The sequence below is a fragment of the Erythrolamprus reginae genome, chromosome 1, assembly GCF_031021105.1.
Source record: "Erythrolamprus reginae isolate rEryReg1 chromosome 1, rEryReg1.hap1, whole genome shotgun sequence".
In the NCBI taxonomy this organism is placed as follows: Eukaryota; Metazoa; Chordata; class Lepidosauria; order Squamata; family Dipsadidae; genus Erythrolamprus; species Erythrolamprus reginae.
Genome location: NC_091950.1, coordinates 242,298,293 through 242,325,818, shown reverse-complemented (window position 1 = coordinate 242,325,818; position 27,526 = coordinate 242,298,293). Strand labels below are relative to the sequence as shown.

Genomic DNA, 27,526 nt, shown 5'->3' with positions numbered 1-27,526 from the left:
AACCTGAACGTTTTTAAAAATTCGGGTGAAGTTCGGGTTCGGCGTTCGCTCGAACACCGCAAAACGCCGCAAGCAAAAGGAGGTGGGGAATCCCATGAAGGGATTCTGGGGGTGGGGCTTTGATGTCATGGAGACTCCTTCCTCCCCATTTCGGCCGGCCAGTAAGTAGTTTCCATGATGTCAAAGCTCTGCCCCTGGAATCCCATCGTGGGATTCCCCACCTACTTTTGCTTGCATTGCCGCTGCGGCATCCTTTTCTGTAAAAATAAAAGGAAGCAAAATTCCCCACCTCCTTGTTTATTTTTACAGAAAAGGACGCCGCAGCGGCTTGCTGCTGCTCGGGTTTGGGTTTGGGTTCAGGTTCGGATTCGTCAAACTCACCCGAACGTCACGGCAAAGTTTGGGTGAGTTCGCCGAACCTGAACTTCATTGGGTTCGTTGGGTTCGCCCAACACTATTCACCAAGCAATTAGAAAACAGAGCTTACTGCATGAGGGAAGAATTTCTATTCACATGATCCTATATATTGGAATAAAAATGGCACAAAACAAAGGTTACATTCCTGCATTCTCTCTTCTTTTTTTCAAGTAGACTGAGGCTACACTGATCCAGTTTTCTTATATATATTTTTTAAATTCATTTTTATAGAAATCATATCAGCTCTAATAACCTTGAGTTGAGAAGTCATAAAAGAGTTTTCTACATCCTGTTGGAAGCCTAGAATTAATGCTTGACATGAATGCTTTCTAAGTATTCTGTTTATTATGAAGGAAGAAAGGGGAATCTATTCTTGGTCCATTGCAATGCTCAGAGTTATTTGTTTTCACTAGATTTAATCTTTGAATACTTTCTGTATCAATAGATAATAAATTGACTTCCATTTCTTTACACCAAGTGTCCCTGTTAATGAGGTTAACTTATGAGTTTAATGAAAGCCTTTATTGTAATGTGAAATCCTCATGACTGTTTATGTAGCAGTTCTCAAATAGCTAGAAGCTAAAGCACTTCACATTAGTTAATTAAAAAGATCAAGAAGATAAGTTTGAAATATAAAATGAAACATCTGTGCTATGAGTTAACAAATAGGAAGAGATTTGTAGTTCATGCTACAGAAATAGGCAAGCCTAGTTTTAGTATTTTTGATGTTGAGATTTGTTCCTTTTTACTGCTAGCTGCATTTTGAAAGGATAGAGCTTAAGGCTGGATTTTCCAACTGAAATGATACGAGATTTTGCTTTTTCCTCATTGAAGTATAATTTCTTCTGTTCAGACAGGAGATTACTACCTCCCTTCTTACCTGCAATTGCGTAGAAATCTTGATTCTCACTTTGGCTTCTTACAGCTGTTTTTATAAGGTTCGTGGATTGACAATATTATCTCTTTCCTTTCCTCTGATTCCTATAGAAGAAACATTTCAGAACTTAGCACACACTAAATGAAATGCTAACATACTTGGAAGGCAGCTTTGGAGAAGACTGCCATTCTTGTTTTTATTTATTATTTAAATTTATATAGCTACCCATTCAGCACATGACTTTAAATAATCACAAAAAAGCAACTTAAAAACAAATTCAAAAATAAAAATAAATTCAAAGCAACAGAAAACTCTTAGCTGCAATGAAATAACATATAATAAACATGGCCCAATGCCCTATTTTCTAGCAAGAGGAAAATTAATATGGCATATCTACCTAGAAATGAAACGTTTTCTTTCATTTTCGTTGCACCTTATTTGTTATTTGAACCAAATATCTTTGTGGAAAGGTATGAAACATAGAAACAGAGAAGACTGACGGCAGAAAAAGACCTCATGGATTCATCTAGTCTGCCCTTATACTATTTCCTGTATTTTATCTTGCAATGGATATATATTTATCCCAGGCATGTTTAAATTCAGTTACTGTGGATTTATCAACCACGTCTGCTGGAAGTTTGTTCCAAGGATCTACTAAATCACTTTTTCTCTTTACTTTTCATAGTATATGACCCCTCTGTTTGTCATCGTCATTTCAGTACATTTTATAAGCATACACATTTGTACATGTTACAAGCATATGCATAAACACCAGCTAATGAGAAACTAATAAGAGAAATGATATAAAGAGAATAGGAGTAAGTTAAAAGGTCTAAACAAAAAAGAAAAGAAAAGAAATGCATAGAAAAAATAACTTCTCAGTGCTTCTTCAAAGGATACAAAAATACTTACATTTGACTCCCAAGTTTAAGACTGTAATAAAATGTTCATCCTCCCTCAAAAAGGAAGAGCTTTCTGTTTCTGATATTAAGTCAGTCTTCTAGCTAGTAGCATCAATGTGATGTTAATAGCCAATGTCCTTCCTTCGGGCAGGTAACATCAGTGTGAGGTCACAATGGCTGCTCCCTTTCCCTCAGGTATGTAATGTCTCCACTAGATCATCAAGGTCATTGGCTTAGCTTTTTTGGTTCAGGTAGACAAAATCCACTGAGATACCCTTCTTCTTAAGGTAGGGGACTAATCTCTCTCTCTCTCTCTCTCTCTCTCTCTCTCTCTCTCTCTCTCTCTCTCTCTCTCTATCTATCTATCTATCTATCTATCTATCTATCTCTATCTCTCTCATAGCTCTCATAGCTCTCAATAGCTCTCATACTATTAAAGAGAAGGAACCTGTGAACCTAGTATCTCCCAATAAGAGGGGTAGCACAGTTATGTGGCTCAAAGATGACTCATCTCTATCATTTACATAGTTAGCTTCAGAAATCTAGAAGGGAAGAAGGAGGCAAGAATTATCATACAGACCCTCTTTAATGGGCCAGATACCACTGCTAATCACCCCAGAGTTTAACTTGGAGATTTTGTTTAAGGAAGGATCCCATCAGCACTAATAGATAAAATGTTTTCTCAAAATGACATTTTAAAGCTTATTCAAGAGCATCTGTAAAAGGAAAGGTTTTTCTGTAAACAAGTTTTATTTGATTTTTTTCAAAATAACTAGCTTTAAAACGGCCAGTAATTTATGCCAGTTACAGCTGTTGATGAAATAGCAGACATTAAAGTTTGGATTATCATCTTAAGAGCACGAAATGGAGTGATGTCTCTAGGATTGATAACATTGTGTTATACCAGTCAGCCATCAGTTGAATATAACTCTGCTCTTGAAACCTATTTATTTATTAAAGTTTTTTTTAATCTGACCTTTATCATTTTTATAAAAAACTCAAGGCAGCAAAGATGCCTCTTTTTTCCTCCCATTTTCCTCATAACAACAATCCTGTGAAGTGGGTTGGGCTCCCTTGTGGTCATAAGTTAAGGATCTTATTTACCTTTTTATGGTTGGATAGGGCAAGGTATAATAACCTTAATGCTAATGCAATATATAGAAGTGAGTATGCATTATTAACAGACATATAGATTATTCCCCATAGGGCCTGGTAGACCCAAACAATTGTGGATTGAATTCATTTCTCTCCATGTCTTGATGTTCCTCCTAGTTTTTTGTCTTTAACACTTCCACACCAGAATATGAAGGATTTTATTCCGCAATAAAAATGTTGATGTTGTTTGTTCTTTCTGGTATGGTCTCCCGGGAGACATTAATAAACTCATCATCTCATTATTTATTGCTAAAATGTACTAAAAAGAAGGTAACTTCTGCAATCAGCTGAATTGCATTTGCAATTGGAAAATATGTAAACATTTTCTTTAATTTGGTTGAAGTTAATGCTAATTGAAGCATCAAAAGGTGCTGTAGCTGAGTTCAGATAAGATATGAACTCAGGTTTTGTAGCAGAAAATGAGCGTTAGCTTTGTCCTCAAATCCCAGATCTTTTCATTTCCAGTTGATTTACTGTCTCATCTGAACCATTGGCTTGGATGCATCCCACTTAGAACAATCCAGTATCCAGACACCCAAAAACTTCACTTTGGTTTCAGAAACCCAAAATCCAGGCTTCTGGAAGGTGAACATATTCCCCCCCCCCCCAGTTGGCAGGGCCCAGGGGAAGAGCCTTCTCTGTGGCGGCCCCGACCCTCTGTAACCAACTCCCCCCAGAGATTAGAATAGCCCCCACCCTCCTTGCCTTTCGTAAGCTCCTCAAAACCCACTTCTGCCGTCAGGGATGGGGGAATTAAGATAATCTTTCCCCCTAGGCTTCTACAATTTATGCATGGTATGTTTGTATGTATGATTGGTTTTATAACAAGGGTTTTTAACTGTTGTAGTATTGGATTTTTACATTCCGTTTTTTGTCACTGATGTTAGCCACCCCGAGTCTATGGAGAGGGGCGGCATACAAATCCAATAAATAAATAAATAAACAAGCCAAGGTGCCAGGTTTGGCCAACAATAAACATAGATTCAGCCATCTATATATTGAAACATGGATGAGGCAATTAGAAAGATATTTGCATTCACTGCTGTTCACAAATAAGTCAGAATTCTGAAGCATTCTAATTGGCCGGTGATTTAAATGCATCCATAGTCTTTTGATGCACCCATCTCTCAGAAAAATAATGTGTTTTTCTGATGTTAAATATGAATGCTTTTGGAAAAAAAATGTTATACACAAAAAGAAAGATATTGTTGGACATCTGTCAGAGTCTCGACTTGCATCGTTCAATTCTGATTGGTATCAAAAGATAAAATGATACTGGGAATTTTGTTGGCATTCCAGAGAACAATAGGGCGAAACCTTTCAGATTTTGCTTGAACTGCCCTTACATAACTTGACAGTCGCTCTGATCATCTGAAGATAGGCAAATAATAAAGGATGAAGCTTTCAGAGCAGGGAATCTTTTATGCTGAAAAATCCTAACGATTGGCATTAGTCCTTAGAAACATCATCCCATTATGTGGGAAAAGACTTAACACAAAAAATAATAGACAGAATAGAACAAACAATTTACAGAAAGAGCTTCCTATTTCCTCTCCATGTCATAGCCTTGGTATCGCCAGTCTTCTTTGCATATGTCAGTGCTATTTTTTAGATTCATTCCTAGCTTTTTGTTCAGCAACCTTTGCCTTTTCCTCCAGTTTAAATTGCTCCAAGTTCTGGATTCGAGGTTGGTGACAGGCAGCATCAATACAATACATTTTTGCTGTGATTTCATTTCTTTTTCATAATGTGTTTATGTTAGAGCTGTGAAAACAGAGATCCAGACTTCAAAAATAAAATGTGATTTGGAATCTGCATAGCCTATTTAAACTGCCTGGGCTCATTACCATCCCAGGAAAAGATGCAGCGTCTTTTTAAAAATCCCTGATAGTTACAGGAATAGAGGCCCTACTTCAATCTGGCCATATCTGGATATCTATACACAGACCTGCAAAGATCCATTTAATCTTTGTTATTGCTAAGGAGACAGGCACAAAATGGCTTTTCGTTGGTAGCTCTTTGCTTTAAAAACACTGGATTACTTTTAGTGGACCAGGGGAAAAAAGGTAAAAAAAATAAAGGGAACACTTAAAAAACAGAATATAACGTCAAGTAATCCAACTTCTTTGAAATCAAATAGTCCACTTAGGAAGCAACACTGATTGGCAGTCAATTTCATATGCTGTTGTGCAAATGGAATAGTTGTGCAAATGAAATATTCAATGAAAATATTTCATTCATTCAGATCTAGAATGTGTTATTTGAGTGTTCCCTTTATTTTTTGAGCAGTATATAATTCCCCCATCCAGAAACCTAAGCAGTATTTTCAGCCTCATATAAAAGAATGTAGAGAAAATCTAGAAGATGTCAATGTGGTTTTCAGATGCTCGGTGGAGAAAATAATGTAACAAAGGGACATCAAATTTACAATTATTTTTAGAGTGTGGGTTTTTTAAATTGCGTTTTTATATTTCATAAATAGGTTCAGTTTATTTTTATATTGGAAACATTACTTTAACAGTATGCATGTAATAATTATAATTTTGCCAAATTACTTTATATATTAAATAATAGAGGTATCATATTAATGGAGGTTTCTATTGTACATCTTCAACATTTGTTCCCTAATCCTAAGAGGACATCTTAATTTTAGGAAGTCCAGCAAGATTTAACCAGCAAAGAGTTATTCCTGAGTAAAGATGGAGGAAGAGTAAGTCCGAATCCGATCGAACACTTGTAAGAGCTCACATTAAGACTTACAAAGTGGCGCTCAAGGCGGCAAGATGCGCGTATCACGCCGCCTTGATTGCATCAGTGGAATCCCGCCCGGCCGCTCTGTTTAGGGTGTCCCGCTCTCTTCTTAATCAGGGGGGAGCTGGGGAGCCCTTGCAGAGTAGTGCCGAGGATTTTAACACATTTTTTGCTGATAAAATCGCTCGGATCCGAGCGGACCTCGACTCCAATTGGAAAACAGAGTCGACTGACAACGAGTCAGTTGAGGTGACTGGGGCACATACTTGTACACCTGCCTGGGAAGAGTTTGATATGGTGACACGTGATGAAGTGGACAAGGCCATTGTGAGTTCTGCCACCTGTTTACTGGATCCGTGTCCCTCCTGGCTGGTCTCAGCCAGCAGGGAGGTGACACGGAGCTGGGTCCAGGAGATTGTCAACGCTTCTTTGGGGAGGGGGTCCTTCCCGGATCCCTACAAAGAGGCACTTGTGCACCCCCTCCTCAAGTAGCCTTCCATGGACCCAGCCATTCTCAACAACAATCGCCCAGTCTCCAACCTTCCCTTTATGGGGAAGGTTGTTGAGAAGGTGGTGGCGCTCCAGCTCCAGCGGTCCTTGGAAGAAGCTGATTATCTAGACCCTCAGCAGTCAGGATTCAGGCTCGGCTACAGCACGGAAATTGTTTTGGTCGCGCTAATGGATGATCTCTGGCGGGCCTGGGACAGGGGTTTATCCTCTGTCCTGGTGCTTCTTCACCTCTCAGCGGCTTTCGATATCATCGACCATGGTATCCTTCTGCACCGGCTGGAGGGGTTGGGAGTGGGAGGCACTGTTCTTCAGTGGTTCTCCTCCTACCTCTCTGGTCGGTCGCAGTCAGTGTTAGTGGGGGGTCAGAGGTCGACCTCTAGGTTACTCCCTTGTGGGGTACCTCAGGGGTCAGTCCTCTCCCCCCTGCTATTTAATATCTACATGAAACCGCTGGGTGAGATCATCCAAGGGCATGGGGTGAGGTATCATCAGTATGCAGATGATACCCAGCTCTACATCTCCACCCCTTGCCAGTCAGTGAAGCAGTGGAAGTGATGTGCCGGTGCCCGGAGGCTGTTGGGGTCTGGATGGGTGTCAACATACTCAAACTCAACCCTGATAAGATGGAGTGGCTGTAGGTTTTGCCTCCCAAGGACAACCCCATCTGTCCATCCATTACCCTGGGGGGGATCACTAACCCCCTCAGAGAGGGTCCGCAACTTGGGCGTCCTCCTCGACCCACAGCTCACATTAGAGAAACATCTTTCAGCTGTGACGAGGGGGGCATCCATGTTCGCCTGGTGCACCAGTTGCGGCACTATTTGGACCGGGAGTCACTGCTCACAGTCACTCATGCCCTCATCACCTCGAGGCTCGACTACTGTAATGCTCTCTACATGGGGCTACCTTTGAAAAGTGTTTGGAAACTTCAGATCGTGCAGAATGCAGCTGCGAGAGCTATCATGGGCTTTCCTAAATATGCCCATGTTACACCAACACTCCACAGTCTACATTGGTTGCCGATCAGTTTCCGGTCACAATTCAAAGTGTTGGTTATGACCTATAAAGCCCTTCATGGCACCGGACCAGAATATCTCCGGTATCGCCTTCTGCCGCACAAATCCCAGCGACCAGTTAGGTCTCACAGAGTTGGCCTTCTCCGGGTCCCGTCAACTAAACAATGTTGTTTGGCGGGCCCAGGGGAAGAGCCTTCTCTGTGGTGGCCCCGACCCTTTGGAACCAACTCCCCCCAGATATCAGAGTTGCCCCCACCCTCCTTGCCTTTCGTAAGCTCTTTAAAACCCACCTCTGTCGTCAGGCATGGGGGAATTGAGACTTTCCCTTCCCCCTAGGCTTATAAAATTTATGCATGGTATGTCAGTATATATGATTGGTTTCTTAAATTGGGGATTTTTAAATTAACTTAATTATTAGATTTGTTTCCATTGTATTATTGTTGTTGTTAGCCGCCCCGAGTCTATGGAGAGGGGCGGCATACAAATCTGATTAATAAATAAATAAATAAAAAGAGGGAAAAAATAAATCCTTGATTTGCTATGAGCTGAATCTTGAATAAAAATAGGACTTAAGAACTGAGAGAACCACAGATAAAAAAAATTAAGTAGCTTGCAGAAGATCCTATCTGTTAAATAAGACAATGAGGGATGTTCTGATTTTTTTAATGATCTTTTTATTTTTAGCTGTATCTGAAATCCTCAGAATCTAGCAAAGCATTCATACTGTCTTAGAAATATGGGTTTTTTAAAAGATTAAGCAGTATAAATATCATGAATATTGTAATGGGGCATTTTAAACCTCTTTCTTGGAGAGAGAGAAAAAATAGGAGGAAGAGGATTTTTTCCAGCCTAACAGAAAGAAGCTATTTGTTAATAGATGATTAAAGAATATGCACCCTTACTTTTGAATAATTCATGTGCAGATACGTGTATAAATAGATTGCAGGAATGTTCTTAAAATAAGCTCATCTGCTAACCTATATTTTTGTTAATTATAGAAATATGTATCAGTTGAACAGGTCAGAGTATTCACTCCCCAGCTATATTGCACCAAAAAAAAATGATATTCATTATTTTATATTTATAGAAAAAAGCTTAAAATGAGACTAGGATGAAGAATAAAAATAGCAGATGTTTTTAAGTAAAAATGCCATCTTTTTATAGCATCTATACATATTTTAGACTCTCGTCTGATATAATGTATATTAAATTCACTAAATTCATTAAATGTTTATATTTTTAAGACTACAATAGGAATTAGCACATTATTTTCATTGAGGAGCTTTGCTTAGCACAGTACTGATTTGCAGCTTATGGATCGTTCTGAGATCAAGTAAGACTTTGCTAAGAATGCTGCTTACTGGTTTATTTTGACCTCACAATGCCAATAAATGCCCCAGATATTTGAATTTTGAGACTTTTCACGGTTCTTTTCTTTCAACCTTCTGTATGTTGTTATCAAATTTTGTGGGCTTAATGGCTGTTGCTCATTCTAAGTTGTTTTTGGAAAGTATGGCCCTTTTAGAAAAGGATTCATTTTCTGCTAGGTTTGTTATTTCGGAATTTTGAAAGTTTTTCTTGTTCTTGGTTTTTTTTCCCAAGAAAGGATGTCTATGGAGATTACAGGTCATGGTTATTCAAAAGGTGCTTTTTCAAGAGGCAGCTGGATGGGGGTTTTTTTTTGGGGGGGGGGGGGTTTGGGTTTTTTTGAAGACATTTCACTTCTCATCCAAGAAGCTTTTTCAGCTGAAGAAACATCTTTAAAAAAAAATAGTTGCCTCTTGAAAAGCACCTTTGGGACATCCAAGAAAGTATCTTAATATCCTTGATTCTATTGATGCATCTTGCCAACTTGGCACAAAGTCCTTGGGTTGAATGCAGATTTCTTCAGGGGTACACACCATGGTCAAGAATGGAGTAGGAATCCTATTTATTCTGCCTTTTTGTTGTCTTATGATGGCCCCTGATGGCTCCACTTCTTGAGAGTGTGGACAGATGCAATCTAGGTGAACTGGTAGCTGTGGTAGTGGGCGGCTCTGCCCACCCACCGGATGTCATAAAAAATGTTCTGCGCATGCGCAGAAGCATTGCACTCACACAAACCACACTCCCATTCCCAAACCGGTAGCAAAGGTAAGTGAAACCCACCACTAGGCTGATGGCATGGCTGCTTCTGCACTGAGCTACTGAGGTGTTAAAATTCTCATTCTTCCAAGGTTCAGAATATCCCAGGGAACTTCTAGGAGGAGCTGCCAGTTATAGACATTTACCTTCCCAGCCCAATGAGCCTGATGACGATATAACAAAAGGTGCGGGATCAATAGGCTTATACTCACTCATGCAGTGAGACTCCACATATACAATGAAAATAACATGATGAGAATATGGAAACATTATAATAATAAGAGACATTAAACAGCTTCTGGCTGGGAAAGCTCTTGTCCTGCAGCTTGCATGCAGTGCAGCCTTTCTAATTCAGATATGTGTATCCTTATGAAGAATGCAGGATATTAGGAAGAACATCAGGAATCTACATGAAGCTGCAGCTGAGAACAACACATATTTTAGTTATATTTCTTCATTTGTAAATCTCTGATTAATACCCAGAGTAATTGAGCTAGCTGGGATGTTCACTAGGCTGTTATGCCATGTTTTATGGAAGTTTTTGAATGTGTAATTTCTGAACTCTTAAATTCAACCAAAACAGACAAGCGGAAAGCAATTTTCAAACTTGTTTCTGAAATGTAAAGGATGTTTGTTTTTTTCCGTTGAGTGATTGCCTGAGTAAGAAGCCAAACTAAAGTTGGCAGAAATCATGCTGTTAAACACATGAGTACATGGGGCATTAGGTATCGTAAGAATACCATCTTCAATTACTAGAATCAAGATATCACAGTCAATCTGCAGTACTGTATAATCAATAGGACACAGATTCATAGATTTTTAGGGGAACACTTATTCTAAGCCTCCCTTCATATATGGGTTGCCAATTTTTTCTCTTTCTCATTTTGACCTTTCAAGGCAATGGTTATTAAAGAAATCTGATGAAAGTAGTAGCAGGCATTCCTCCCTTGCAATTACATCCTTATCTTTTATGACATTTGGGGCACTGAGAAATTGGCTGTTTTATACAGACTGAGGAATATATCATAGAGCTAGTATGGTTGATTTAGATAAAACCTATATTTATTTCTCTAGATCCTACTCTTAGAAGAAAAGAACTTGGCCATTGGATTTGCTGGGATTTCTTGGAATTTTAGTGCCAACACACCTGGAGGATATCTGGTTGAACAAGTCACTAATACCGTAGATAAATAGCAATAAAGGGGGAAGGAACCTATAGTACCATATATTGCTGCTGATACAAGAAATAATATGTTTTGCCTTGTAGAACTATTAATCCAAATGAGCCTGTGAGCTGCAAGTGGAGCATATGGAGCTAAAGAATATGACTTTTTAATTTATTTTCTCCCAGGACAGATATCAGTGGATGGATTTATGAGATACTTAAGTGGAGAAGAAAATGGAGTTGTTCCACCTGAAAAACTGGATTTGAATGAAGATATGAGTCAGCCTCTCTCTCACTATTTTATCAATTCCTCACATAATACCTACCTCACAGGTACTGTATAAAAACAAGTTCTTTAGATTTTTTAAATAACATTGATGTTTTTTACATTCTGTATACAAACCTGCATATTTCAAGTTTGAAGGATACTTGCTGAAAGAAATGGGTACTGTCTAGCGTTGTCCATGTGGGTGGCCAAATTAGGCAAAATTGGAGACTTGGCATGGTAATATAAGCCCTATTTTCTTTGTTTACATCCAACAATACATATTATGAAGTGCACGAAGCTTGTCACTCTGAGCCAAGACTGTCACTTTATCCATTTTTACACACACACACACAAACACACTCAAAGGCACACACTACAGAGCCTGCTGGTACAGTCTATTTTTTATTGTTGTTCTCAGTCTATAAGAAGTGATGAAGAATCTTGAATGGGTTGTTTAAACTACTCAACATGTTCTTAATGCAGAAAAGGTCACCATTTATATATGTTGTGGCTTCTCTCAAATTTTTGGGCCATTTTCAATGCCAGTTCTCCCTGCCCATATCACTTTTTTTCTTTAGCCCTTGCCCCTGTTTTAAGAACATCTTAGACATAAAAATGAATGATCTACTCCTGCAAGCCATGTTGACTTTAACTTTCAATACTTTAGTTTTTGTTGAGCTTCCTGCACTTCAGAAGAATGCCTTCTTAGTTTTAGCAAAAACTCCCAGATTGCCATCACGAATCCCAGAAATCATTTTTTAAAGTGTGTCAACTTTCTCACGAGGTACAATATGGCAGGATTCATTTTCCATTAACCAAGATAACTGAGATGTTGATGACAATGACTGGGCAACAAGTAGATCAGCAGGACAGAATGTAAATGGAGGGTCTTCATTGTTCACTCAAGCTTGCCAAAAGGAGGAAGAACAATTGTCTTGCATTTCTGTTTATTTTGTTTGCATACTGTGGTTGTGTTTTTAGTTGGTCTGGAATAAATTAAAGAGATTTAGACCATGTACATAATGCCTTGTAATATTCTGTTTCAAATAGTGTTTTTCTTTAACAGAATAACTGAGTTGAAAAGGACCTTGTAGGTCTTCTAGTCCAACCAGCTGCTCAAACAAGAAACCCTTTCCAGACATATGGCTATCCAACTTCTTTTTAAAAACCTCCAGTGATGGAGCACCCATATTTCTGGAGGCAAGCCATTCCACTGGTTAATCATTTAGAAATCAGGAAATTTCTCCTTAATTATTGGTTGAATCTCTCTTTGATAAGCTTCCCTCCACTGTTTCTTGTCTTGCCCTCAACTGCTTTGGAGAATATATTGTCCTCCTCTCCTTTGTGACAGCCTCTGAAACATTAGAAGACTAACATCGTGTCATTCCTAGTTCTTCACTTCACTAGAGTAGACATACACATTTATTGAGTATTGTTCATCAATATTTGTTGATCCGCAATTGTTCGTCATATGTTTTAACCTTCAGACCCCTAATCATCTTTGTTCACACTCTTTCCAGAGTTCCAACGTGTTTTTTGTATTGCGACCAGACCAGAATATGCAGTATTCCAAGTGTAGTATATAGTGATACTAATACTTCATATGAACTTGATATTATTTCTCTACTGATATAGCTTAGGACTTCATTGGCTCTTTTGGTAGGAGCAGCATACCCTGCTGACTCATATTTTGGTGGCTGTCCACAAGGATTCTTAATGACTCTTTCACATTTACTGATGTTGAGCTAGGTATCACCTATTCTATACCGGTGCCTTTGATTTTCCTTGCTTAAGATCTTCATTTAGTTGTGTAGGGCCCAGTGTTCAATTCTGTCAACATTTCTGAGACATGCTGATACCTAGACATATTTTTCAGTACTGCTATGTCCCCATGTGAAGTAAGTGGTTGCGCTAAGAGAATGAAGGACTCAACATCTAGTGAACTTTCTTCACTAATGGTGGACAAGAATCTGGGTTTCTTTTACCATAACATGCTGACAAGAAATAGATAAATTATGACAAATAAAAGCTGGAACTCCTAACCTTACCATAGATTTAACAAAGTAATATCTGAAAGCTTTTTAATCTTGTTTTATTTACTGATCATTGGGCACATCTTACAAATCAATACTCAAATGCAGAAGCTTTTCCTTGATATATTTTTTGAGATTGTATTCAAGGAAGTTTTACATTTTACTGCTCCCACAGAAAACCAAATTTTACTGCTCCCACAGAAAACTAAATCCCTCCCTGTTGAAAGGAATCAGTATATCCGGAGACCCATATTTTCTCTCCATTATTTGTTACTGATGGGGGACTCCCAACTCTGCAAGGGGGAATGTTTGTGCCAGTTATTTTTACATTCTTTATTTCTTCTGTGAAACACATAAACCACACTGGATTCAAGGAAGCAATGTGAGAATATAATTAACACACGCAAATCCTACCTTTTAAAAATAGTTTTTCAACAGGAGAAACATGTTTGTTAATTATTATGAATAATGTTTTTCCTCTGAACATTCATACTTTGTAGAAATACATTTTTGAGTGGGCATTTTGATCACTCAAATGTTCAATCACAAAAAGCACTGGGATTAATTCAAAGCCTAAATTTGGTTTAATTTTATTTATATTAAAGAATAATAGAAATTAAGTGTAGGTCATATAATTACCCTGAATACCAGGTATTTAATAATTTCACTAATTTATCATGTTGAAAGGATGGTTTGGGAAAAAAAATATTTGGAGGTCTTATGAATGTGTGTCCAAGATTTTAGAGAAATGTGTGCACCTCTGCCTTATTTTCAGAAGTGCTGAAGTTTTAAAGCTCAGACAATGAATGACAACTGTTTTGTTTTTAGTTTTGGCTTTCAAAGTAGAAAACTCTGCCTGTTCAAGTAAGTGCTTAGGAATATAAGGCATCATACAGTTAGATTACCACAACTATCTTGAATGCTAAGTGGAGTTTCTTTGCCAAGCTAGTGGATTTAAAATGATTCAAAGATATAAATCAAATTCAAATTTATATATATTGAACGTGCTGAACCATAGATACCCGTTCCATCTTGCTTGGCAAGATTGACTAGAAATACAGGCTAAACAAAGACACGTACATGGACGGCAAGATTAATTTTCATCAAGGAATATTTAATGAAATGCAGCCTTTTCTTTTCCTTCCCTCAGTTGTTTTTAATGGACTTTTTAGTTTTTATGAGTGCAAAGCGTATGTTTTTTCTAAAATCGTCTGTACGTTGCACAGATTTTAATGTGGAAATGAGTTTATTGGAACTTGCTTCATTTATATGTGAGACAATTTGTACCTCTGTAATTAGATGGCAGTTCTTACTATTCAAAACATGATCATATTCAAAACTAAAGTTCATATTTCAGTTTTTAAAAAAATGACTTTACACAGAGTAAAAATGTTTTGAAATAGCCACACAACAGTAATCAAGCATTTCTTGACTTGAGTCTAATTTTCTTTTACAAAGAATACTATTATGTGAAATCAAGGGAACACTATCATTCCTCAGCATTTGGTGAAAAAAACTGGGCCTATTAGGTTTTAATACTTCTTTATGTAACAATGTTTGAAGCATTGTTAGAGACCCCGCACACTTGGTTCATGGTCTGTTTCTGTTGCTTCCTTCTGGATAAGAGTGGTAAGGACAGCTGAGAAGATTATAGGAAACTTGCTTCCCATCATTCAGGATAACACATATAAGCGCTATATGCTTAGAACTCAAAGCATTGTTAGAGACGCCACACACCTAATTCACGATCTACTTTTATTGCTCCCCTCTGGGAGGAGGTTTCGAATTATTCTAGCAGGACTACTAGTTTCTATAACAGCTTTGTTCCTTGTGCCATCTGTCTTGTTTTTTTTCCAGGTACACACACACACACACATACACACACACACATATTCAAAGTAGACTGATGTTTCTCTGTGTCATATATGTGTGTGTGTGTGGGGGGGGTGATATATACAGCGGTAGGCAGCAGGCAGGACAAGGTGGAATGCAGTTCCACCAGCGGAAATGAAGTTGCATGTGCAGCTCCAGCTGATTGGCAGCTGTCACTTCCAGGATTACTGGTCTCGGCTCGGCTCTCTTTTTTTCCCTGCTGCGTCTGCGCTCTTTGCTTTTTTCCTCTTTCCTTCTTCCTGGCCTCGGACAAGCTTCCTCTCTCCTGCCTGGCTCCCCTCCAGCCTCACATGGCCACCTCCCGCCTGAGGTGCAAGCAGAAGGCATGGGTGGAAGTGGTGCCGGCAGCATTTATACTTCTGGCAACACCCGTTCGCCTAGCTGCCCAGCCTGAGGTGGGGGGGGACGACCTAGGAAGGAGAGTGCAGGAAACGCAAAGCAAATTGTTACCCCAGTGAGCGACAATGGTAAGGTTGTAAGTCAAGGACTTAACAGTTCACTTGAACGATGATGATCGTTCAAGCCACTCCCACCTGGCCACATGGCCAGTAAGCCACTCCTACCCAGTCACATGACCATTAAGCCAGACCCACAAAATAAGCCACGCCCACAGAGTGGCAGTAAAAATTTTGGCTGCCCATTACTGGATATATTACTGGATATATGTGCATAATGGCTATCTTTTGAGAACTAAATGCAATGAAAGTTCATTTTATCATCTGTTGATTAGTGTACAATTAAAGTGACAATAACGTTTTAATTCTATGCTGTTTGAGATCAGCAGTGTTACAGATTTAGCTTGATGTTTTCCTACATATATTTTTGGCTTGCTGATGTGAGCTGGAGATGCCATAGCTTTGATTGGCTTAAGCAGAGATTGAAAGGACTCCACCCAGACCCATGACTGCCAGTTTCTTGTCATGCTATGGCCAAATGTGTAATTTTAGAAATTTGCTTGGAACAGCTAGTCCTAAATATTGTTTAGTATACATTTTGGGGCTAGGTCAAATTATAGTGTTTACTGTGAAGATGAATAACCAGAAGAACATCATTATGCAAAACACCCCAAGTCCCCGCCTTTTGATATTTAGTTTCACACAACATTTTTTAAAAAAAACACAACTCCAGTAGCAGAGGCTTGAAATGGAATTTAATCATTGCATTTTTATAGATCATTACTACCACTGGCAGTATTTTATTTTCAAGTTGCAGCAGCCACAGTAGTATTGTTGAATTCATTGGCTTAACAATGACAATCAGGGCCAGATTTTTATGCTCTTGTTTTTCACAGTTGTTAAACAAATCACTGCAGTGAACCATGCAGTCATTAAGAAAAGCCAAATTTCCCCCATTGACTTTGCTGTAGAGAACCAAATGGGAAGGTTGGAAATGATTATCACATGATCCTGGGACATTGCAACTACAGTACATGCCACTTGGCAAGTGCTCAGATTTTTACCATGTGACTGTGGGGATGCTTCAGTAAGTGTGAGGACAAGTTATAAGTCACTTTTTAAATATTTCTGTAACCTTGAATGGTTTCTAAACAAATGGATTTTAATTTGAGGACTATCTGAGCATTCAGTATCTGTGCATCTGAGCATTCAGTTTTGTGGCATGAATAAAATCTTTGAAAAAATGTAATTTCATTGTGTTAAACAGCGGAGTTAATATTAAATGGAAATTGATTGTGTCTGGTAGTGGAAGTTTCAGGAACATGTGCATGCTCGATAGTAGCTTCAATACTATGATTTCTTGAAATGATGCATATGACTTTGCAGAAATACAAAGAGTAGGATCATTAACATCTCCCCCTTGCCCATGTAGTTTTTGTGTATGATTCGATTGTGTGCTTGTTTTTTATATATTGGGGCTCTTTTGGATTTTTTAACTTAAAATTGTAATTGCGAAATATTAGATTTGTTACTATGTTTTGTTTACCATTGTTGTGAGAGGGGTGGCATATAAATCCAATAAATCTAACCCTATGTCAGGGTTCCAACCAAAGCTCTAATTATATCATGAGCCTCACGCCAGGCTTCAAAAGAAATCCAGTTATTTATTAGGAGTTTCATGTGGCAAGAACCAAATGAAGCCAACTCTGGCCTCACTTAATTTACGTCCAAGCTCTTACCCTTTCCCCCCTCCCCCAGACAGTGTGTCATCAATCACATTCTCCAACTTTTTGCTTCTCCTCCAGCCACTGTGGGTTTCCATGGAAAGACCTCAGTTTATCAGTTGGAATGTGCTTTATTTATTCAATTTATTTATTCATTCATTTTTTAATGCCACCCAACACCCTAGGGCTCTAGCGGCTCACAACCAAAAGGTTGTATGTATGTATGCATGATGACATACCAGCTCCTTGATGCAACTGAGAAGTTTGTTTTCCCAGCCCCCTTGCCTATGGCAACTCAAGAGCAGCCCAGGGATGATTGCGAATTGACACCCTATAAATGTTAGACTAATTCCCATCAACCCTAACTAGCAAATCTGAGAGTGATTTCTTCAGTGAAAACAGTTTGAAATTGTATGTGTGTATGCTTACATGTATATATATGTATATATCATTACTATCTGGAATAATGATGGGTATTATGATATTTATGAAAAGATCATCAGTTCCCTCCTTGAATTACAAAATAAGCAGCCTTGTATTCCAGAGGTGTAGTGTGATTTATCTTACATCGATGAACATACACCACACTTAATAGCAAATTAAAAGAAATTTCAACTCAACAGATATATATATATATATATATATAAAGGTAAAGGTCATCGGTTCTTCTTATTCAAATAATTCCCTCAACACTGTCAGATTTTCTACTAAATCTGCACTTCTATTCTACTAGTTTTTCTCATCATTCCTGTCACCCATTTCCTCCCATGTTGACTGCATGACTGTAACTTGTTGCTTATATCCTAAGATTTTTATTAATATTGCTTCTTTATTGTTTATTTGACCCCTATGACAATCATTAAGTGTTGTACCACATGATTCTTGACAAATGTATATTTTATTTTATGTACGTTGAGAGCATATGCACCAAGACAAATTCCTTGTGTGTCCAATCACACTTGGCCAATAAAAATTCTATTCTATTCTATTCTGCTATGATTCCTTATCATTTATCATGATAAAGGCTGCAAAAAAAAAAGCATGCATGCCAAAAAATGAAATGAAGAGAATTCTAGGGGAAAAGTCTGCTAAATCTCAGAAGTGGAAATAAGTCAACATTAGATACAGGAAAATTTATTTATCCTCAGTTTACTTACTTACTGGAGTTCACATGTTGCTCCAATTCAGAACTCTAAGTGGCTTTTATTTCTATCTTACATTAGAAAGGCCATTGTAGTAAAATACTTGAACTGCAATAAGAAATGATAGCAAAGAATACTAAGAAAGAAACGAAAGCCACTGGGAAAGATAACCATCTTTCCAACCATCACCTAGGATGGGGGTTCTAATCTAACATGAAAGAGTATGTATTTCAGTTCCACAGTACAGTGATACCTCGTCTTACGAACTCCTCGTCATACGAACTTTTCGAGATATGAACCCGGGGTTTAAGATTTTTTTTGCCTCTTCTTCCCAACTATTTTCACCTTATGAACCCGCTGCCACCGCTGGGATGCCCCGCTTCGACTTCTGTTGCCAGGTGAAGGCTCCCCTCATTGGGAAACCCTACCTCCGGACCTTCCATTGCCAGCAAAGCGCCCATTTTTGTGATGCTCGGATTCCCCTGCTGGGAGGTGGGGCTTCCCATGGAGGGGAACCTCGGGAATCCCAGCGCTTCGGCTGGCAAAAGGGGTGAATTTTGGGCTTGCATGCATTAATCGCTTTTCCATTGATTCCTCTGGGAAACATTGTTTCACCTTACAAACTTTTCACCTTACGAACCTCGTCATGGAACCAATTAAGTTTGTAAGACAAGTTATCACTGTATTTATAGACAGTATCAACATTTCTAATTTACTATATGACCAATTGTGTATATGAGCAGATATGAGAGTTTTTAGCATTGGTAGAAGGACTAGCAGTTTTGCTTTCTTCACAAAAAAAGACTATACAGAGAAGAGACAGAGGTTTTGCCATCCTAAATTGCGTGTGTGTGTGTATCCTATTTTTCTATAGGTTGGATATATATGTGTGTGTGTGTGTGTGTGTGTGTGTGTGTGTGTATGTATATACACACACACACACATATACATATATCCATACACACACAGAGACATCTCATTACAATGTACTTGTTTGGAAATTGTTATATAATAATATATGGGGCATTTCCTATTGGAGGTGTGATGTTTTATTTTATATAGAGATTTTTTTAATATCCAAGTCACTCAAGTATCAGTACACAAATATGCTTAGTGAGCCATCTTTCAGTCCAGCTGTTCTGTACTATACAACCTAGAGGGATCCCAGCTGGTCTAAATATTTCTGCCATCCTGTTCTCTGACTCATGCCATAGGCCTTCTTTCTGCCATATAAAAGTGTGTATGTTCATGGTCCAGAGTGCTGGGATCAATAGAAACAAATGTCTATAAATCCCACTGAGCTCCTTGTGTTTAAACCCATTCAACTGCAAGATTCCCAAAAGAGCTTATGGGCTTACTGGGAAAGAGATAAGAAAATACAGTGGTACCTCTACTTAAGAACGCCTCTACTTAAAAACTTTTCTAGATAAGAACCGGGTATTCAATATTTTTTGCCTCTCCTTAAGAATCATTTTCTACTTAAAAACCCGAGCCTGGAAAAATTTCCCATTTAATTTGAGAGGGGCACGAAGGCCTGACCAGTTTCCTGCCATTCCCCCTTTAATCCCAGCCTTTTAGTGGCGCTTAAGGAGGCTTTGGCAGTCCAGAGCCAACAAAGCATTTTCCTTTCTCTGGGCATTTGGAGAGGGGATAAACCTCTGCCAGTGCCCAGAGAAAAGAAATGCTCCCTTCACCCTTGGCAGCGACTGTCCTCCTCCTCTTCTTCCTCTTCCTCCTCCCACCCAAATTCCGAGCTTTTATTTCTTTCCTAATGGGTTTGCACGCATTATTTGCTTTTACATTGATTCATATGGGAAAAATTGCTTCTACTTACAAACTTTTCTACTTAAGAACCTGGTCACAGAACGAATTAAGTTCTTAAGTAGAGGTACCACTGTATTCATAGTTTTGGTTTTTCCAATGCCCATACCATCTTTCTTTTTAAAAAAAAAAAATTATTACAAGATTTTACAGTTTTTAAAATCTTCAGAAACATAAAAAGAGAATTAGGAAAAGAAAGAAATTTTAACAGGTTAAAAGGGTAGAGCAAGGAAAAGGAAAGAAAAAGAAGCAATGGAACATATTCTGAACTTCTTTGCAGCAGTTATGAACATTGCAATTATTATCTCCACTCTCATGAATTGCATATTGTAGTTCTCTTTTTCCCATAAACAAACCTTTGTAATCAATAAATCCCCATATAATCAATTCATTTTTATCCATTTTCAGCAAAAATTCTATAGCAATAGCACTTAGACTTACCGTATATACAGCTTCACAGTGCTTTGCAAACCTCTCTTACCAGTTTACACAGTCAGCCGATTGCCCTCAACAATCTGGGTCCTCTACTCAACTCAGAAGGATGGAAGGCTGAGTCAACCTTCAGCTTGGTGAGATTCGGTCTGCCAAATCTGCAAACTCGATCACATACTCAATCGATTCCTCCATTATGGTGTTTCTGTCGTCTTCCATCTTTGTGCTTACAATTTATATTGGCATCCTTCAGTCTCGAAAGACCATGGCATCATGTTCTGGATTCCTCAGAGCATGAAGCCTGTGCTTACAATAGTCTTCTGTAATATATATGTATATGTACAGTATGTATGTGTGTGTATGTATGTGTGTGTGTATATGTATATGTATGAGCGAATGTGTGTGTATGTATGTGTGTGTGTATGTGTATATACATATACACATATACTTTTGCTACATATGTATATCTGTAGCAAAAGAGCTCAGAGTAAATCTATACTAGTCTCCCTTCCTTTTCATTATCAGCAAAAATATGTTACATACATACATACATACATATTCCTATACACACATACATACATGTTCCTATACATACATACACATACAGAGAGAGAGAGAGAGAAGGACACACACACACACACACACACACACACATATATTAAACAAAATACTGCTCACCCATCATCACGAAATCTCCAGAGCCCTAAAGCCTACAAACTTGGCTTCTAGGTGCTTGCTAAGAAATAATTTTTTGAAATGACCATCAGATTATTAGTTATTTCTTATATTATTATTAACACGCTCTGATGTTAGTGAGTTAAACGTTCTACTCCCTTTTCCCATCTTAAAAGAACTCTGTTCCAACTGCCAGTGGGTGTGGCCAGCGCGTAACTCATCCGGCCTACAGGCTTGGAGTTTAGAAATTCTATTCCATGTTAAGGAGTTCAGTTTCGTAGTGAAGCATGGGTATCTAGCACCTAGTTATAATATATAAACTAATTGTCTATGAGCCTTTTCTATAGTGGTGTTTTGCTCTCTTAGTAAATTTTCACCTATGGACTTGAAATATAGACACATATTAGATTGTTATGCAGAAGAGTAGCGATTTTCTAACTTTACCTATTGGATCACATGCAGCAATAACAATGTTTTTTTCAGTCTAGCCTTATATTTCCTGAATATGATTTTCCCCCTATCTATTATTACTAAATGATTTAGTCTTTTACTTTTTGTAGCATCTCAAATGCTTACTGTTAGGAAGTTATGCCAATAGGGGTTACAGTAATATTCAAGCTGTTGTATACCTTTTAGAATATAATTCTTTAATGGCCAAGTGTGATTGGACACCCAAGGAATGTGTCCTGGTGCATATGCTCTCACTGTACATAAAAGAAAAATATACATTTGTCAAGAATCATGTGGTACAACACTTAATGATTGTCATGGGTTCAAATAAGCAATGAAGAAACAATCAATATTAATTTAAAGCTGTTTCTAAAGTACCAATATGAAAGAGATGGAGGAAGATGGATTTAACTTTAAATGGGGGCCTAACAGAAGTAGAATCAATTTAACCAACTGGGATTTTCCATTTGTTTTCTTAAGTTTCAACTTTCTTTCTTTTTTTTGTACAATTTTGTTTTGTAATAGTTCCCTGATCAATCATCTTATTATATACTTCTAAATGTATGATACTTTGAGTAGGTATCTTACATTGATCCTTGTGTTTGATACTAGTCTTATGAAAACATGCTTGACATACAAGCACTGATTATTCACTTAAATATTACAGTGGTTGCTTTCATTTAAGAATACAATGTTCTTTATAATCCAAAACTACCATCTATCAGAAGAAAAAAAGAAAAACAACTCCAAGAGATTCTAAGCTATACTTGATTTGTCATCTAAATGGCAAAAAATAGAGGGGAGTAGTTTTTCAATCCCTACCTCCATCACATAGCCTCAAGCCTTTAATTTGGAACTCAGTTTTGCTATAGATTTCTCCAAGCTATCAGCTTAGTTTATTACTATTGTCACAATGAAGGACTGACTATATAGCACCTCGTATTGCAGTGCCAAAAACTCAAGAACAATTATCATTTATCTGTGTGATTAAGAAGGCACACTCTTCTAAGCTTTTTACAGTTCAACGTACATACATCCTTTGTAAAAGCCAAATACCGCTATTGCATTCTATGGCTTCTGTAGCTGATAAATCTCTTTCATATTTTATCCTGCAATTGTTTCAGGATTGCCGTGATAAGGCTCACTAGAAAGGGATGATTTGCTGAATGTCAATATATGGCATGTAGCAATATGACAATCTCTTCTGTATATCAATAGTATTTTAGCAATAGCATTTAGACTTATATACTGCTTCATTGTGCTTTTACAATCCTCTCTAAGCGGTTTACAGAATCAGCATACTGCCCCAATAATCTGCATCTTCATTTTACCCACTTCGGAAAAATGGAAGGCTAAGTCAATCTTGAGCCGGTGGTGAGATTTGAACTGGTGAACTGCAGCTAGCAGTTAGCTGAAGTAGCCTGCAGTGCTGCATTCTAATCACTGCGACACTCCGACTCTCAGCCAGATATCACATACAGTTACTTTACTTTCATGCACACATCTTAAAATTGGCCATGAAATTGACTGTAGCCTTGTGTCACCCCATTATTAACAGTGTGGAATATTTAATCAGAAAACTGATACGCAGAACCATTTCTTCGATGGTTATGGGTACAACACAGTGTGGATTGCAACATTATGCAAGCAAATGTTCAGTAGCACTAGAGAGAAAATCATTGTGACTGCCTGACTTCTGAAGTGTTGGGGAAAACCGTTTTAAATCTTGAAAATATGCAATGCATTAACCCACTGGAATTCAGTCATTTGTTCTAAATAAGAGCTAAATCCGATGTTAGTTGGGGGATCTGATGTTAGTTGGGGGACAGATCAGAAGCAACGTGAGAAAATATTATTTTACTGAAAGAGTAGTAGATGCTTAGAACAAAATTCCAGCAGACATGGTTGGTAGTGATGGGCGAACCCGATGAAATTTGGGTTTGGCGGATTCGGGCACACTTTATAAAAAATTCGGGTGATGTCACCAAACCCGAACCCTTCTGGCCCCACCCACCGTGACATCACCCTGCTGTCATCTTCTGAGAAGAGGAGGAGGAGCCGGGTGCCAGTGGCGGCGGAGGAAGGAGCTTTTAGAGTGCCGGCAGAATTGTTTCAATTTTTCTCTTTCTGGCTTTGTGCCATTTCTTTTCTCCTCTCCCCGATAATTTGGAGGGGTAGAGAGAAAGAGAAGCACACATTGGGAACTGCGGGGGGAGAAGAAATGTTGACTTAACCCCTCCAAAAGCCCCTTCGGCTGGCTGGGTTTGCTTCGAGAAAGAGAGAAGGACGAAGGAGAAGCCGCTGCCTTTTATACATTTTTATTTTGTCCCAACTAAGCGAGCTGCAAAAACTGGAGCCACGCAGGAGAGGTGGGACTGGACCATTTCTGAGGATCGGAGGCAAATTGGGGAAAGCCCAGCTGAAGCTTTCGCTAGTGGACCAGAGTTGTGCAGGAGAGGCGGCTAGAGCTCTCCTGTACAGCTCCAGTCTGCTTTTTAAAATAATTACAGATAAAGAGCAAAGCGGAGAAGGCGCTAGCTCACCCTCCTGCTTCCCTTGCCACACTAGATGGACCATGAGGTCTTATTCTGCCGTCAACAAGGGCAGCAAAAAATCAAATACCGGGAGCAATAAAATTATCTATTAAAATTATAATTAAAAGTCAATATTATGACTATTGCAAAATGTAGTGTAAGATCCTCGTAACCATTACAAACAAGACAACCCAGGCCCCATTGGATCATTGTTTCAAAGATATTTAATCAGCTAAAGGGAGAAACAGAATTACCAAGGTCAGAGGAGAAAAAAAAAGCAGTGAGAGCAAGAACAGCTTCCAATTTCCGATTTCCCCATTCAATTTCCCTGTGGGAATCATTGGAAATCTCCCGCCCTCCTCCAGCTCCCTTCCCTTTCCTTTCTAGCAAGCTGGTAAGTAGCTGCTGCTGGATGAGGAAAGGGAGTGAGGGATTGTGAGACTGGATGGGGAACTATCACGGAACATTAAAAATGAAAACCAGGTGACTCCATCAGTAGCCTAACAGTGGAGCAGCAGCTAGTTGTACTGAAGCAGTTACAACTTTCCCATATTTCATTCCCTCAGGAGCCAAGGGTCCCAGATTTTGGGTGCATTTTGTAAGTTAGCCCATTGTGAGGTACCTCAGTTCAAAAATGGTCACCATGTGTTGAACCATTTCACCCAGTTAAGGGACAGGAGAAGAGTTTTAATAGTACAGTGTTCCCTCGATTTTCGCGGGGGATGCGTTCCAAGACTGCCCGCGAAAGTTGAATTTCCACAAAGTAGAGATGCGGAAGTAAATACACTATTTTTGGTTATGAACAGTATCACAAGCCATCCCTTAACACTTTAAACCCCTGAATTGCAATTTCCCATTCCCTTAGCAACCATTTAGATTATTACTCACCATGTTTATTTATTAAAGTTTATTTTCAAAAATATTTATTAAAGGCAGATGAAAGTTTGGCAATGACATATGATGTCATTGGGTGGGGAAAAACCATGGTATAGGGGGAAAAACCGCAAACTATTTTTTAATTAATATTTTTGAAAAACCGTGGTATAGACCTCGCGAAGTTCAAACCTGCAAAAATCGAGGGAACACTGTATATAGATACTTATCTAGAGATCCAGGATTTGATAGCCAAGTCAGGACATAACTGCTGAAAGCCTCTAGTTGTAAAAGCTATGAAAGAGACACCCTTCTTTTTCTTTACTTACTGATTTCTTCAAGATAGTTGGAACTTTAAAAGATAGATTGGAGAATGTGCTATAGGGTCTCTTCCTTTATAGACGTTTGAAATTTACTTTAATAGGTTCAGTAGGGTCCCTCATTTACATGGTAAGTACAAGACAGAAGGTCCAGTCCAGAAAGCCTGAAGATTCTGATGCCTTTGTAGTGTTACAGTTTAGGGACATTGTGTTCTTGAAAAGTGAGTACAGTGATACCTTGTCTTACAAACTTAATTGGTTCTGGAACAAGGTTCTTAAGGTGAAAAGTTTGTAAGACGAAACAATGTTTCCCATAGAAATCAATGGAAAAGCAATTAATGCGTGCAAGCCCAAAATTCACCCCTTTTGCCAGCCGAAGCGCCCATTTTTGCGCTGCTGGGATTGCCCTGAGGCTCCCCACCCCACCTCCGGACCTCTGTGTTTTTGCAATGCTGCGATTTCACTGAGGCTCCATGGGAAACCCCACCTCTGGACTTCCGTTGCCAGCGAAGTGCCCGTTTTTGCGCTGCTGGGACTCCCCTGCTGGGATTCCCCTGCAGCATCACAAAAACATGGAAGTCCAGAGGTGGGGTTTCCCATGGAGGGGAGCCTCAGGGGAATCCAAGCAGTGCAAAAACGGGTGCTTCGCTGGCAATGGAAGTCCGGAGGCAGAGCATCCCAGTGGCAGCGGTGGGTTTGTAAGGTGAAAATAGTTTGTAAGAAGAGGCAAAAAAATCCTAAACCCCGGGTTTGTATCTCGAAAAGTTTGTATGACGAGACATTTGTAAGATGAGGTATCACTGTATAACTATAAATGACCATTATATGACATTACAAAAACTATTGTAACTTTTGTTCATGGTACTTATAATTTGTTCATTTAATTACAAGTTTATCCACCGGTTTCTGAAAAGTGATAGAAAATACCATGTAGGAAGGCAGGATAAGAAAGAATGGATGGGAACTAATCAAGGAGAGAAGCAACTTGGAATTAAGGAGAAACTTCCAAACAGCAAGGACGATTAACCAGTGAAATAGCTCGCCTTCAGAAGTTGTGGCTGCTTCATCACTGGATTGTTGTTAAGAAGAGACTGGACAGTCACTTGTCTGAAATTGTATAGGGTCGTGTGTTTGAGAAGGGGGGTTGACTGGAACACCTCCAAGTTCTCTTCTGATTGACTGTATGTAAACCACTAAATATTGCCACATTCCTTGCTGAAGTACTGTATCCCTAGATCTAAATTTTGTCTGTTTGATTCCATTATTTTTTATTTTGACATTTTCAAGTTTTCATATGAGAAAAAGGTCAATATTAAGACGGTCTCTCTCTCTCTCTCTCTCTCTCTCTCTCTTTACTATTGCCCCATTTTTAAAGTTTTATACCACTTCAGTAGCAAATTAATATGAGACTTAACTACAGACATTCATACCTTCTGAGGGAACAGGTAGATACCTACTTCAGTTTCCCTCATTGTTAAAGATTTCCCCAAATATGGAGTAGGTTACTCAGTACATGTCTTAGCAAATAGTAGGCAGCGATTTATTTTTAGACCTGGATTGCTTTAAAATCTGTTAGGGCTCTGTCCATAATGGTTGGGTTGGTAATATATCGGCTGCAGGTGTTGCAGACTGCCTTAAGAGGGAGCCAGTGTTCATAGCTTATTTCTCTGAGTCACCCACTTTGTTTTTCCTTTGTTTAAGGCAGTGTTTCCCAACCTTGGCAACTTGAAGATATCTGGACTTCAACTCCCAGAATGCCCTGCCGATGACTTAACTGCCGGCCCGGATTTGCAGCAGGGCCAGGGAAACGCGGCCCCTGGCGTAGCCACCATCTTGAATGGCCGGGATCTTGTGAGATTTTGCGAGATCCCGGCCATGCCAGTCATCAGCACCGACCGATGATGTTGTCGGGGCGGGGCCTGCTAGCCCTTTATAAAGGGCTGCGCAGGCTTGGGGCTTCCTTTTCGCCCCAGACAATGAGCAGGCGAACACCCACCCTCCCTCCCTATTTTTCAGTGTGCTAGAAGGGTCGCCCTTAGGGGGCCGAAT

General features: G+C 38.9%; 1 protein-coding gene across 7 annotated transcripts in view; it reads left to right on the top strand.

Annotated features, from left to right (window-relative positions):
* PLCB1 (phospholipase C beta 1) overlaps window positions 1-27,526 on the top strand; it is a 535,828-nt gene that overhangs the window by 360,023 nt on the left and 148,279 nt on the right. For all 7 annotated transcript variants that reach the window (XR_011557370.1, XR_011557371.1, XR_011557369.1 and 4 more), the window contains exon 10: window positions 11,104-11,250. Coding sequence is in view for 4 of the 7 variants with exons in the window: in XM_070732668.1 (XP_070588769.1) it covers window positions 11,104-11,250 (147 nt within the window). In the remaining 3 variants the exon portion in view is untranslated. The remainder of the gene's footprint in view (window positions 1-11,103; window positions 11,251-27,526) is intronic.